This window comes from Nicrophorus vespilloides, unplaced genomic scaffold (assembly GCF_001412225.1).
Source record: "Nicrophorus vespilloides isolate i.1.1-1 unplaced genomic scaffold, Nicve_v1.0, whole genome shotgun sequence".
Lineage (NCBI taxonomy): Eukaryota > Metazoa > Arthropoda > Insecta > Coleoptera > Silphidae > Nicrophorus > Nicrophorus vespilloides.
In genome coordinates this window covers 248,737-262,209 of record NW_017100115.1, presented here as the reverse complement: position 1 = coordinate 262,209, position 13,473 = coordinate 248,737, and the positions used below count along the sequence as shown (strand labels likewise).

The following is a 13,473-nucleotide window of genomic DNA, read 5'->3' as shown; positions in this document are numbered from 1 at the left end:
AATCACAATTGGCTGTGTTTTCAAAGGAAAAACTCGTATTAGAATTCACGCTTTTTTTTTTCATCTATTATTTCGTAGCTTCTTTTTTTTCATCTATATTTCTATTCAAATTCACCTTCTTTTTTTTCAATTATTATTTCGTATTAGAATTCACGCTTCTTTTTTTTCATCTATTATTTCGAGCTTCTCTATTGGTTGTTCCCATCAACCATTCAAATTTATCTCTCGTTTTTTTTACTGTATTTCATTCTACAAATCACAATTGGCTGTGTTTTCAAAAGAAAAACTCGTATTAGAATTCACGCTCTTTTTTTTTCATCTATTATTTCGTATTAGAATTCACGCTTCTTTTTTTTCATCTATTATTTCGTATTAGAATTCACGCTTCTTTTTTTTCATCTATTATTTCGAGCTTCTCTAGGTTATTCCCATCAAACATTCAAATTTACTCTTTCGTTTTTTACTGTATTTCATTCTACAAATCACAATTGGCGGTGTTTTTAAAAGAAAAACTCGTATTAGAATTCACGCTCTTTTTTTTCCATCTATTATTTCGAGCTTCTCTATTCGTTGTTCCCATCAACCATTCAAATTTACTCTCTTTTTTTGTACTTTATTTCATTCTACAAATCACAATTGGCTGTGTGTTTCGTTCACGTTTTCTTCGTCGATATCTTTAAGACTTCTTTGTCTCAATATTATGTAACACGTGACACATGACAGGTTTAAATTTGACATTTGTTCTTGACAACTGTCATTGATTGTGTCATTATTTTTGTCGTTTATTAATAGCTCGTATTTATTAGTTTGCGTCTATTTGTACTAGAGTATATAAATACACGTTTAAAAGGGAAGGCGTTAATTGGCGTTTGGATGAATGGTGTTTTTCGCGCCGCACCATTGTCCACCCGTTTAACGTTCGGCCAATTGTCAGAAGAACTCGCTCGAGCGCGTCATTCAATTGTTCGGTTGTCGACAATGCCCTGTTTACTGCACGCTTTTCGAGGTGTTGAAATTAGCGATCCCGATTTAACAAATTTAAAACTTTCATAATTTGCAAACAGTTTTATATATATTTGTTATTTTTCTATCTAATCTTATATGTACATTGTGTTACATAAATATAATTTCTTATTCAATGCCCTTAGATTCGAGCGTCCCCCAATTGGTGGAACGAAGACGCCATATTGGTTGCGCCCATATTGTGTTCCAATACGTTTATTAATTCAATTATATTGTTTGTAATTTGTTTAGGAATCGGTTCAGACCTGGTGCTGCTCGCAAAATCCGAAGACGCGCCATCCTCAAGAACGGCGACTGCAACATCCTGCAGTCGCGCATCTCGAAGCATCGCCTGAGATTCCTCCAAGACATCTTCACGACTCTCGTGGATACGCAATGGCGTTGGACGTTGATCGCGTTCGCCCTGAGTTTCCTACTCTCGTGGTTGGGTTTCGCGGTCATCTGGTGGCTGATAATGTTCACGCACGGCGATCTGGAGGCTGACCATCTGCCCGACGAGCAGGAGAAGTCCGGTTGGGAACCGTGCGTCTCGGCCATCCACGATTTCACCTCGTGCTTCCTCTTCAGCATAGAAACGCAGCACACGATCGGTTACGGTGTTCGCACCACTTCTGAGGAATGCCCGGAGGCCATCTTCGTCATGTGCATGCAGAGTATCGTAGGTGAGATAGAGATAAAATGATTGTGTCTATTTTTTATTTCGTATTGTAATCTTAAATTTGCAGGTGTGATGATACAGGCTTTCATGGTGGGCATCGTCTTCGCGAAGATGACGAGACCGAAGCACCGCACGCAGACGTTGCTGTTCTCGAGGAACGCGGTCATCTGCCAAAGAGATGGTTTCCTCAGCCTGATGTTCAGGGTCGGCGACATGAGGAAGTCGCACATCATCGGAGCGAGTATAAGGGCTCAGCTGATAAGGGCGCGCACCACTAAAGAGGGCGAAGTCATGGGTCAATATCAGACGGAGTTGGCGGTGAGCGCGGACGGATGCGACGGTGATCTGTTCTTCATCTGGCCGATGACCATCGTCCATAAGATCGACGAGGAATCACCGCTGTACACGCTCTCCGCTTCAGACATGCTGATGGACAGATTCGAAATCGTCGTCATCTTGGAGGGGACGATCGAAAGCACCGGACAGACGACTCAGGCGAGATCGAGTTACGTCGCTGCAGAAGTCCTTTGGGGTCACCGCTTCGAACCGGTCGTCAGCTACAACAAGGAGAGGCAAGGGTACGAAGTGAAATATTCGAAATTCGATAACACCATTCAGGTGGATACACCTCTCTGCTCCGGCTCAGAACTCGCCGAATTCTACCGCCTCCAAGATCCGATCGGTGAGTAAATATCAAGAACGTATGCATTTGTTTTGTTTCGTTTTGTTTTATGTTCGTCGTGTTTTCTATGTTCTATGTTCAGATCAAGCAGAGCGCATTTCCTACCACCGTATGAACAGCAACATGCCGACCAACGATTCCGCTTGATACCCACGCACGCAACCAAACATACAATTAATTACATTTGAACCAATCATCGTGAGAATCTCAGCGAACAAACTTCATATATTATTTATAGCTTATGTAAAACATCGTTATTACTATTATATAAACAACAACAACATTTATATATTTATAACATCTTCCTCGTCCTCGTCTTTTCTTTTAGGCATGGTCTACCTTTACTCCAACGAGATGACCATGCTATTAAACGGTATGACGACATCACCGACAAATTCATTTGGTCCAAGGAAACCCAGCTCCGTTCAAATAGACGAATTAGATGACACCAACAGTTAACACTTCACCCACATCCTTGATGCATCTCCAGTTGCATAACAACAACAAATTGAATTAAATTAATAAACTACACGTTTACTTATTTCACCATACCTTTAATCATTAAAATCAGTTTCATCCTTCTAAAACAATCTAGAAGTTTTATATTTGAAAATCACATTCCTAATTTGTTGTGACGATTACTTGCAGAATTTGCGATTCGCGTGCAACGTGTTGCATAATTGGGAATTAGAAATGGGGGGAAGACAAAGAGGTCGTGGATATAATATATTTATATTTTAAATAGATTTTTTTTGTTGTTGTTTTTCTTTAAATATTAGTTTATAGACTTGGATCAAATAGTTTCCGTCTGTCGTCATCATCATCACTGGATAACAAAGAAAAAAAAAGAAATAATAATAAAGGATAACATCCTGGGGTGCCGTGTTTCGCGCACTGCTGCCACCGCCGCCTTGACTGCCACCAGTAACGTGTGATTGGCGGAGGCGAGGGGGGCTAAGAAGTAATTGTATTGATGAGTTATTTTTGTTGTTGTTGTTGTTTGTTGTTGTTGATAACAAGGTTTCGTATAAATGTATGCGTGTGTGTCGATTTGATTTATGTTGTGTTTCTAGTCTAATTCGGTGTTTTCGATTGGTTTTCGGTTGCCGCTGCTGCTTGTGCTGCTGCTGGAGGCGGACGGTCTGTGAGTGCGCGCGGACGAAGATTCACTCTCATCGCTTTCGTCGTCGTCGTCACCTAGGCCACCCAAGAAGCTCTGCAGGAAGTTGCCGAAAAGACCACCGCCGCCGGCACCAGAGGGAGTTGGCGGCGGCTGCACTCCGAAGAAGATCTGTCCGATCTTGTCCAGGTATTGGACGTAGCAGGGATCGCGACGTATGGACGGCTCGTACTGTTCGCAGAGCACCGTGAACGTGGCCAACTTCTGGGACTCTATCGCCCTCAGCAGGAACCATATGAAGTTCAACAGCGGCAGCAGATACGGTGGACCGTTCTTCTTGATGCTCGGATGATGCTGCGTGTAACTGGTGAACGTCTGATTGGCGGTCGATTTGTTCCGCAGACAGAGGAACTGCAGCACGGCCTGCGCGATGAAGAGGTCGACTTCGGCGGTGTAACCGTGACTGGATTGGAGTTCGATCAGGAGACGGGCGCATCCTTGGCCGTCACGCGAATGCAGGTAATGGTAGCGCGCCTGCGAGTAGTTCTTTTCGTTCCAGAAGACCTGCGCCAAATTCTGGTGCAGCATCGGATGACCGTGGATGCCGTCCGCCGAGGACCAACGGATCGCCTTCGCCAGGAACGAGTCGCGTTCGGGTATGCTCGAGCTGATCTTCGCGAAGATCTTGCTCAGCTGTTGCGACCATTCAGCGTACGCGCGACACTCGGATTTTTCGAGAACGTCGAGCAGCAGGATTCCCAAGTCGGCGCCGCTCCCTTGCTACAAAACAAAACAAAAAAAACAAACCAATCACAACCATCACCATCAATTGTCTCTGCACACTCACTTGATCGTTTTCCAGGAAGAGGAGAGCCCCTTTGCTCAGCAGATCCATCAATTCATCATACTTTTTCTGTGTCAAATACCTAAAAAACACACACACAATTAAAATCCAATTCAACATTGGCTATTGCCAATTTATTAGGTTATGTACCTAAAATACAGTGTCCTGTACATCTGATGGGCCTCATAGTAGTTGCCCTCCTTGATGGAGTTCTCCAGCTTCTCCAGAACACGCGACACCCCTCTCGCTGTTGTCGTCGTCGTCGTCGTCTGACTGGCCATGACGATAGGCGCCACCCCTCCACCAGCAGAATTGCACTTCTCACTTAATAACTCTCTCTGTCTCTCGTCGGTGATGGTGCCCAAAAGCAAGTAGCAGGCAGGTTGATTTGGACGCAGCAGGATCAGCAGCACCTCCTCTCTCTCTCACACGCACACTATTATATATTTCTTTCTCTACGCAATGCGAATCTCACGCACTCTTGATCGTGCATCTAAACGACGATGCAAAGATAATATTACTGGAATAACACATCACATCAACATGCACCGTACACTACATCTACATATACATACACACATACACATATATATATATATATATATTCGCATACGCGAACTGTCAAAAAAAGATATCTTTAACAATTTTTTTTTCTTTCAAATTTATTACCTGTCATCGTCGTTCTTTCGATCTGTCAAATGCACGTGCGACGAAAACTGTCCGAAAACGCACGCACACACACACCAAATCAATCAAACTCGTTAAATTGCCAAAAATCCAATAAGATTCCCATTAACAGTTATGTAATTCCGCCTAAAGCAGACGTAACGTGGGTTGCATAACCACTTAGATTCGCGAACGTAATCAAAATTGCCTACAACAAAATACAAAGACTGCTTGTTGTAGAAATTATAATTACGTTCATTAGCAAAAATGTGGTGTTAATTGTTAATTTAACGTGTGTGTGTAAGTGGCAAAAAAAAAAAATTTAGTTTGCATCGGTTGGTAACGTTTTCAATTGTTTAAAAATATGAATAACGGCCGCATGCGTCAGATTTGAGCGGCGTTTTTGTGTTTGTGCTCGTGTTGGTGTTGGTGTTTGTGTATATGTTTCTTTTCGTTTCACATGATTTGTTGTTGTTGTTGTCTGTTCGCGTCGTTCGTTAATCAACAATTACAATTAGTGCAGGATGAGCAGACTGCAGCAGTCGCTCGAGTCGGGCATGAAGAATGAATCGAAACACTACAACATGAAGCATTTCATCGACGCCGTGAACGAGTACATAAAGACGAGAACGGAGGACAGCGCCAACTTGATCAACAGGCATCTGCAGGTGAGTTGGATGTGATGTGTGCACGAGTAATGTGATTTGTTAATAGTCCTCCAATTGCAGCTTCTCAGTGTTGTCATCGATATTTCTGTGTTCGATCCGAACACCAGCATAGTGTGTGAATTCTTTGTGAGTCTGCACGAGTTGCTCAATATACTGGAACCTAGGTCGACGATAGCTTGGTGCTGCGTGAACGTGCTGGCAGTGGCATGCAGAAACTCGGCTGCCCGACATGCACTCATACACACCTACCAATTCATCCCAGCACTCTCGAGGCTGCTTGGAGATCATCTCATGAACAATAAGCGAACTCAGTTGCTTCTAGTTATGCAGGTAAAATATAAATTAAATTTCAAATTTGAAAGTTTTACATGGTGATGTATGTGTGAAGGATCTGTCGTGCGGAATCAAGATCTCGTGGATGATTCCGCATCTGCCGCATCTGATGACGGTGTTGACCCGCTGGGTGGCGAATGAAACCGAAGATGAGCAGGTCATCAGCTTGTCGCTGGGTGTTCTCGTCAATCTGTGCTACAAGAATCTCCCCGCGATTTACACGCTCACTCGCTGCATGGACATAAAGAAGTTTCTGAGGGTGTGCAATCGGCTGGAGGTAATTGGATGAGTTTCGTCTGTTGTTGTACTCTTATAGAGGAATAAGGTTTCAGGGCGCGATGTACAAGATCAACGTCTGCAAGCTGATGATCATACTGGACAGATCGGATATTTACGAGCCGGTGCCCGAAGAGACCTTCGTCAAGTTGATCTCCGCTACGTTTCAATCGGTCTTGGACACGCTCAGAGTGCAGGACGCTATTCTCATGCGGAGCATCGTCGAATTCTTCTTGGACGTTAAGCAGCAGAACAACGGATCCGATTCGAATATTTTGAATATCTTTACAAATATTTACACGAATTACAAATCGGACGTCGAACTGATTCTGGAGGTAATCATTTCAAGTGATTGTTACAAAACGTGCATTTATACTGTTTGCAGGCTGTAGAGAACAACAATAAGGGAGATGCAGGAAATCAATTGGATCCGGAATGCATGTCGATCGTGTTCAGGTTCGTGCATTCGCTCATCGAGTTGAAATTACCGAATCTGGTGCCGCTCTACGCGAGGATGGTTTACGTCGCTTTGCGTTGGGTGGAAACGGAGGTCGTCTCCTACGAGGCGCTGAGGATAGTGCGCACGGTCGCGACCAGCAGCAAACTGGAGGACATGCAGCTGTTCGAGCCGCTGATGAAGGCTCTGCCAGTTTTCATGATCGATCTGCAGCACATCGACGAAGATACCATCATGAACATCGAGCACTGTCGTCGGTTGAGTTCCGTTATGGAGCTGTTCACCGCCCTCCTCAAGGTGGAGCACACGAAGCAGACGGTCGTCGACACGTTGAACGAGGATCTCGTTTGTAAGATCTTCGTGCCGTTAATTGGATCCTCTCCGAGGCTGCCGTCCGCCAACAATTGCACGCCCGAAGCGATCACCCTGTACATACACACGTTTGCGCTCATCAACGAAATCGCTTGCATCAAATCGGAATGGGTGACGCCGCTGCAGGAACTCCTCCAATACAGGTGATAATTAAGGTCGATCGATTCGTGGAGTTGCTGATTATAGTTTCGTTTCAGGCAGATCCACATGGTTATAGCTGAAGCGCTCTTCAAAGGCAACGAGGATATTAAGGCGTTGATCCTCACGCTCGCCGGATTCCCGCTGTTCCCGCACAGGCAGGTGGCGATCGCGCTCCAGGAACTTCAGCCGCTGATGAAGGCCGACGTCCAGAAGACCACGTCCACAAACGATATGATGTCGTATCCGATCACATCGGTCGCGCAAGCGGAGAAACTTGATCGAACAATCGACTTGCTGAAGGTGCGTGTCTCTGTTTCATCGTAATGCTGATGTTTTAATTGTGTGTGTGTTTGCATGTTTGCAGGAGGCGTGCGAGAAGAAGCACATCGTAAACATATCGACGTCGCAGGTGATGGAGCTGTACGAGTATAAGCTGGCGTCGATGCAGCACGCCGAGAGGGCGTCCATGGCCTCGGTGGAGGCGGCGTCGAAGCAGTGCATCCATCTGCAGCAGAGGACGGCTCAACTGAGCGCCGAACTGTCGCGGATACGGCAACTGCTTCTGCACACGCAACAAAACAGCGAGGATGCGGCGCGCAAAAACAAAAAGTACGACGAGCACATCAGGGAGTTGAACGATCGGTTGAACGTGATCAAGGGAAAGCACAACGCGACGAAGAGTCAGGTGGAGCAGAGAGATCAGGCGCTCGCAGAAAAAGCGACCGAACTGGAGGAGGTCGGACGAAAGGTGGCGGCGCTGGTGAAGCAGCGAGAGGCGCTCGAGCAGACGAACGCCAAGTTGAACGCCGTCGCCGAGAAGCTGAACGAGAGTCTGAAGCGGCAGGAGGCGCACGCCGAAAAGAAGGAGGAGATTATCAAGAAGGCGAACGCCAGCATCGAACATTACAAGATGGTATTCATCTAGTAGTAGCAATCATTTGCGAGCAGTTCAGTGAGTTTTGTTTGTGTTGCAGGAATCGGTGCAGCTGCAGCGACAACTGAATCAGCTCGACGTGGAGCTGAAGCGGCGCAGCGACGAACTGTCCGCGATCAGCGAGGAACTCCAGCAGAAGACGAAACTCATCAATACGATCACCAAACTCACAACCAGTAAATGATCGAAAGCATTTTGGTTGGGTTGGGTCGGTGGGGGAGGTACTAGGAGGGAGCTGAAAAAGAAAGGGTGATCCTTATTTTGTTGTTTTTTTTTTAATTCTATTTATTATCTCCCCTTTTATTATTAAACTAATTTTTATTAAAAAAAAAAATGTCTAAAGAGAAACAAATGAAATTCAACGTATTTTTATAATAATAATAATAATCGTATCAATTAAGAAGAAAAAAAAACATATTAAAATTAACAAATTCAGTGAAATAATTGAAAAAAATTATATATATATATACACACGCATACAATGAATGAAAGAGAGAGAGAGAGACTTATAGACAATTGCTTTCAAATTCTGTTGTTATTTTCTCCCCTAGTTACCGTTGCTTGGTTTAGAAACAAACAAACAAACGAGAAATGCGTGCAAGAATTGAAACTCTTTTCTTATTTCGTATATAAAGTATTTACAATTATAAATTACGCTAAAACAATAGTAACATTTAAAAAAAAAACGAAAGAAAGAATGTCTTACAACCTAAATTGCCTTAAAAAAAAAGAAAAATAAGAAAGAAAGAATAGAAAGAGGTGGTATTTTCTTCTTTTCTTTTTACATCGAAAAGATGAAGAAATTAATGAAAGTGGTGGGATGGAAAGAAGGAAGGAAATTGATTGATTGATTAGGTGTATGTTTGGTTGTCTTCGTCGTCTCGATGTAAAGTGGTCATGTATTATGCTGCAACAATTTCACTTTCCAACACTTTTATACATATAATCATTATACACATATATTTGTATCCTAATAATTATTTATAATATGAAAATATGTTTGCCATTTCCACTTTCCAATCGGCTCCTTTTAATAATCAATTGTTTGCATCATTCCTCCTCCATCTCACTTAATTATAATTATAATAATAATTGTTATACATGTAAATGTGTGTGTGTGTGTGTGTTTGTATGCGTTTCTGTACATATACATATATATATAGATATATATAAATGATCTGTTGTGTACTTATGTACTATCTCTTCAACGTGGAGAAACCTTTCGTTCCGTCCGGGCCTTTCGGTAACCTTATCACATTTTCAATTTCTGCAGACCTAGGTTTGTTCTGTATGCTTGAGACTCGACTACAGAAGAAGAAGAAGCATTAGTTTCCATTTCGCATGTTTCACCTTATTGCTATAATAATAATTGCAAATTCACCTCTCTTCAGATTTAGTTTCGCCGCTATGCGTGGCCCCCAGTATTCTTAGCCTCGCCTCCGCGTACTCCTGCTCCCTTTGCTTCAGTGTCTTTTTCGGCTGATACACTTTGTTATCATTCTGGCTACTGTTCTCTTTCGTAGGTCGCCTCAAGATTGTCACTATGGGTTCAGGCGGGGCGTACTGTGACCGGAGGGCATCGTCTCCTGTAAGTATAATATTGATTGGGGACCCATTTGTGCCGTTACAACTAAAACCCAACTGCGGTTACAACTCGGAATATTCTTCACAAGAAAACAAAAGACGAAGCACGCCTTCTACGATGTGAAGTGGAGGCGCGCATCGTCTCTTATTATTCATTAATATATATTAATATATGTATATAATATACTGCATTGTTATACGAATCCTAACCTCCGAGAGAGCATCGACGTAGGCGTCGAGGAGGAGGGCGTCCCGCAACCGGCAGCACTACCACTGCCGCCGCCACCAATCAAACTCCTCGACATCGACGGCATCATCGTCGTCGTCGTACTCGTCGTCATTGACGACGTCCTAGTGCTCGGCAACAGAAGCTTACTAAACTTCCGTTCGACCTGCAGACAAAAAAAGTGTGTCACATTCACACATAACCTGCAAAAATCGGACGTATCGCTGGGAATGGCGGTGACTGCATGCTTCTTTACATCCACCGGACGCAACGAGGGGATGGTGGTGGCGATGTTTGGTTTGATAACCAAACCAACATCCATCGCCGCCACCACGATGGTCGTCGAGAATGATGACACCGCCGCCCCCCTCGTTCACCAACTACATCATCATCTTCATCATCGTAACAAGCAGTCACCGCCACCACCTCGCCTTAATCGTAATCCTTTTTATCATCACTCACGTCCGACTCTTCGATATCCTCCCAATTATCCAGCACCTCTATTTCTTGTTGTTTAGAAGCCATCTCGAAGCCAGAGCGAATTTTGACAAGCACGTCCGAAACATCGGTCGAACCACGATACGAACAAAAAAAAACCTCTGACTTATACGTCAACACCATTGACACGCACTAATGCCAACCCAGCACACAACCGCGACTTTCTCTATCAATTTCGTAACATCAACGTCCCAGAATAATAAAAAAGGAACAACTAAAATCCGCACATTAAACGATTTATTAATCATTAAACCAAAATTATCATCATCATCACATTAGAACCAATATTCCACCGCTTAGAGGGCGCCACTATACGTAAGTTGGCAACGCTCGCAGGCAAGCAACGCTATTTTAAATTGCGTCGCCGGCGAAGAAGCGTCCTTTCCATTATTATTTGTTTTTTTTTCTCCCATTCGCTTCGACCGCAAAAATGAGCTCCGACGACGAGAATAAATCCGGATCAGAAGTGAACAGTGAAAACGAGGAAGAGGAGGATGCTGCAAATTCCATCGACGAAGAAACGACTGCAGAACAGGAGGAGGAATCTGCAGTCACGTGGCAAGATCTGGTAAGTCGAAAAGAAACCACGTGCGAACATAACCTGAACCTCATTTGTTTATTTTACCTAAGCACACTTTTCAATCAAATTATCATTATCAAATGATGTATAACAATAGTAACAATGATTTTCAAACAAAGATGATTATGTATCTTAGTTTCGTCACTACCACTGATTCGTATACGATTCGCGCAAGCCGTTTCGCGCACAATTTTCTGCAAATTTATTAATTTGTATTGATTGTTTTTCAGGGATTAGTCGATACTCTGTGCAAAGCCTGCGAGGAGTTGAAATGGAAGGCGCCCTCGAAGATTCAGAGGGAGGCGATCCCGCTTGCGTTGGAGGGCAAAGACATCATCGGTTTAGCCGAGACGGGTTCGGGGAAAACGGCGGCTTTCGCTTTGCCCATTCTGCAAGCCTTATTGGAATGTCCGCAAAGGTACTTTGCTTTAGTTCTGACACCCACGAGGGAATTGGCTTTCCAGATCTCCGAACAATTCGAGGCTCTTGGTGAGTGGATCTTGATTCCGATTATTACAATTTTTTTTGCACTTTTCTCTAAATGATGTATAAACCAAGTTACTTTGAATGTACAATGATAAAATACTAAAGTTTCGTCACTACCGCTGATTCGTCCTTGGAATTATAGCGATTATAATCGAATTGAAACAAGATGTGCTAATATTTTTGTTTTTTTTGCAGGATCTGCGATAGGAGTTAAATGCGCCGTCATAGTAGGTGGCATGGATATGATGTCTCAAGCAATTATATTGGCGAAGAAGCCGCACATCATAATAGCCACGCCGGGACGTCTCATCGATCATTTGGAGAACACCAAAGGCTTCAATCTGAGATCACTGAAATTCTTGGTGAGTTTGCTACGATTACTACTGTATATTAGAATATTTAGAATTGTCAATGATGCATAACAAAGGAAATGATTTAATTATGATTATAATTACAAGTTTCGTCACTACCACTGAGATATAACAATTGATTCATTTAGTATATTTCGTTATTGTTGCTTCAATGTTGTGTAATTGTTTATTTTTGTTATTTAGGTGATGGACGAGGCGGACAGAATTCTGAATATGGACTTTGAGGTTGAAGTGGATAAATGCTTGAAAGTTATTCCGAGGGACAGACGTACGTTCCTGTTTTCTGCGACGATGACCAAGAAGGTTAACAAATTGCAGAGGGCTTGTCTGAAGGAGCCGGTCAGGGTGGAGGTGTCCACCAAGTATCAAACGGTGGAGAAGCTGCTGCAGTACTACGTCTTTATACCGGTGAAATTTAAGGTGCGTTCCTATCGATTTGCGTTTGATTGAATGTATTGTAATAATATAACGAATCGTTTTTTTGTGCAGGACGTGTACTTGGTGCATCTGCTGAACGAGATGGCCGGCAACAGTTTCATCATCTTCTGCGGCACCTGCAACAACACGATCCGCGCAGCGCTGATGCTGCGGAACCTGGGATTCACCGCTGTCCCGCTGCACGGACAGATGTCGCAGAACAAGAGGTTGGCCGCGCTGACCAAGTTCAAGGCGAAGAATCGCTCAATCCTGATATGCACGGATGTGGCGAGCAGAGGCTTGGACATCCCGCACGTGGACGTCGTCATCAACTTTGACATTCCCACGCACAGCAAGGATTACATCCACAGGGTGGGTCGCACCGCCAGGGCCGGACGATCCGGCAAGGCGATCACCTTCGTCACTCAGTACGACGTCGAGCTGTACCAGAGGATAGAGGAGTTGATCGGGAAGAAGCTGCCGCTGTACAAGACGGAGGAGGATGAGGTGATGGTGCTGCAGGAGCGAGTTGCCGAGTCCAATAGGTTAGCGCGCGTCGATCTGAAAGATATCGTCGAGAAGAAGGGCGTGAATAAGCGCAAGGGTATCGACGATGATCAGGACGACATGGAGATGTCGTCCGGCGTTCGGAAACGACTGAAAGGCAAAGGCGGCGGTGGTGGAGGAGGCAAGAAGAAAGGTGGAAATAATAAGAGAAGGTAAATGCAGTTTTACGTTTACTGAATAAACACGGCTGTGAGCGTGCGTTGTGATTACAACATCCAATGCACTTCTTTTTAAATTAAAATTAAAAACGCAAAAAAAATACAAATAAACACATGAAATAGGAGAAGAAAAACTTTTACCTTGCCAATAATAACAATATCCTAAAAGGGAATTAATACATTTCAATGTATCAATGACCGACCATGAATCCTACTAAATCCTCTCTTTGCAAATGTGCAAATACACAAGGTGAAAGTTTCACTTAAAACGAAAAGAACCAACATCCTTTAGTTACTTGTTGAATATCGTGTTTAATGTATCAAATACTTTTCACGATATTCGACAAACATTTACACGATATTTTAATTGAAGATGCGTAATTAATAGTAGGAATGATTATTACAAGTTATC

General features: G+C 43.5%; 5 protein-coding genes across 7 annotated transcripts in view; 3 read left to right on the top strand and 2 right to left on the bottom strand.

The window, feature by feature from the left end:
- Nucleotides 1–3,203, top strand: part of LOC108568799 (G protein-activated inward rectifier potassium channel 3) — a 6,062-nt gene extending 2,859 nt beyond the window's left edge. For 2 of the 3 annotated variants that reach the window (XM_017930089.1, XM_017930090.1), the window contains 3 exons: nt 1,255–1,685; nt 1,749–2,363; nt 2,446–2,646. In XM_017930089.1, coding sequence (XP_017785578.1) covers nt 1,255–1,685; nt 1,749–2,363; nt 2,446–2,510 — 1,111 coding nt within the window. In that variant the 3' untranslated portion in view covers nt 2,511–2,646. Of the gene's footprint in view, nt 1–1,254; nt 1,686–1,748; nt 2,364–2,445; nt 2,647–2,691 lie in introns of those variants that run through there. The other variant, XR_001891311.1, reaches the window with a different exon arrangement.
- Nucleotides 3,162–5,118, bottom strand: LOC108568800 (Golgi to ER traffic protein 4 homolog). The gene is made up of 4 exons (XM_017930091.1): nt 4,997–5,118; nt 4,478–4,820; nt 4,331–4,409; nt 3,162–4,263 (listed from the first exon to the last, which is right to left on the bottom strand). Exons 2-4 carry the CDS (start codon nt 4,606–4,608, stop codon nt 3,433–3,435), a joined length of 1,041 nt encoding a protein of 346 aa, XP_017785580.1. The 5' UTR covers nt 4,609–4,820; nt 4,997–5,118; the 3' UTR covers nt 3,162–3,432.
- A 52-nt stretch (nt 5,119–5,170) lies between these two features.
- Nucleotides 5,171–8,466, top strand: LOC108568798. The gene is made up of 8 exons (XM_017930088.1): nt 5,171–5,661; nt 5,722–5,991; nt 6,050–6,271; nt 6,327–6,605; nt 6,656–7,242; nt 7,297–7,540; nt 7,605–8,153; nt 8,215–8,466. Exons 1-8 carry the CDS (start codon nt 5,518–5,520, stop codon nt 8,356–8,358), a joined length of 2,439 nt encoding a protein of 812 aa, XP_017785577.1. The 5' UTR covers nt 5,171–5,517; the 3' UTR covers nt 8,359–8,466.
- A 474-nt stretch (nt 8,467–8,940) lies between these two features.
- LOC108568815 lies at nt 8,941–10,699 on the bottom strand. Its single transcript, XM_017930111.1, has 4 exons — nt 10,447–10,699; nt 9,969–10,150; nt 9,556–9,804; nt 8,941–9,479 (listed from the first exon to the last, which is right to left on the bottom strand). The coding sequence occupies exons 1-4, from the start codon at nt 10,603–10,605 to the stop codon at nt 9,371–9,373; spliced, it is 699 nt and encodes a 232-aa protein (XP_017785600.1). The 5' UTR covers nt 10,606–10,699; the 3' UTR covers nt 8,941–9,370.
- Nucleotides 10,700–10,774: 75 nt separating this feature from the next.
- Nucleotides 10,775–13,190, top strand: LOC108568814 (probable ATP-dependent RNA helicase DDX47). The gene is made up of 5 exons (XM_017930110.1): nt 10,775–11,050; nt 11,293–11,551; nt 11,744–11,910; nt 12,103–12,339; nt 12,409–13,190. The coding sequence occupies exons 1-5, from the start codon at nt 10,913–10,915 to the stop codon at nt 13,057–13,059; spliced, it is 1,452 nt and encodes a 483-aa protein (XP_017785599.1). The 5' UTR covers nt 10,775–10,912; the 3' UTR covers nt 13,060–13,190.
- The last annotated feature ends 283 nt before the right edge of the window (nt 13,191–13,473 follow it).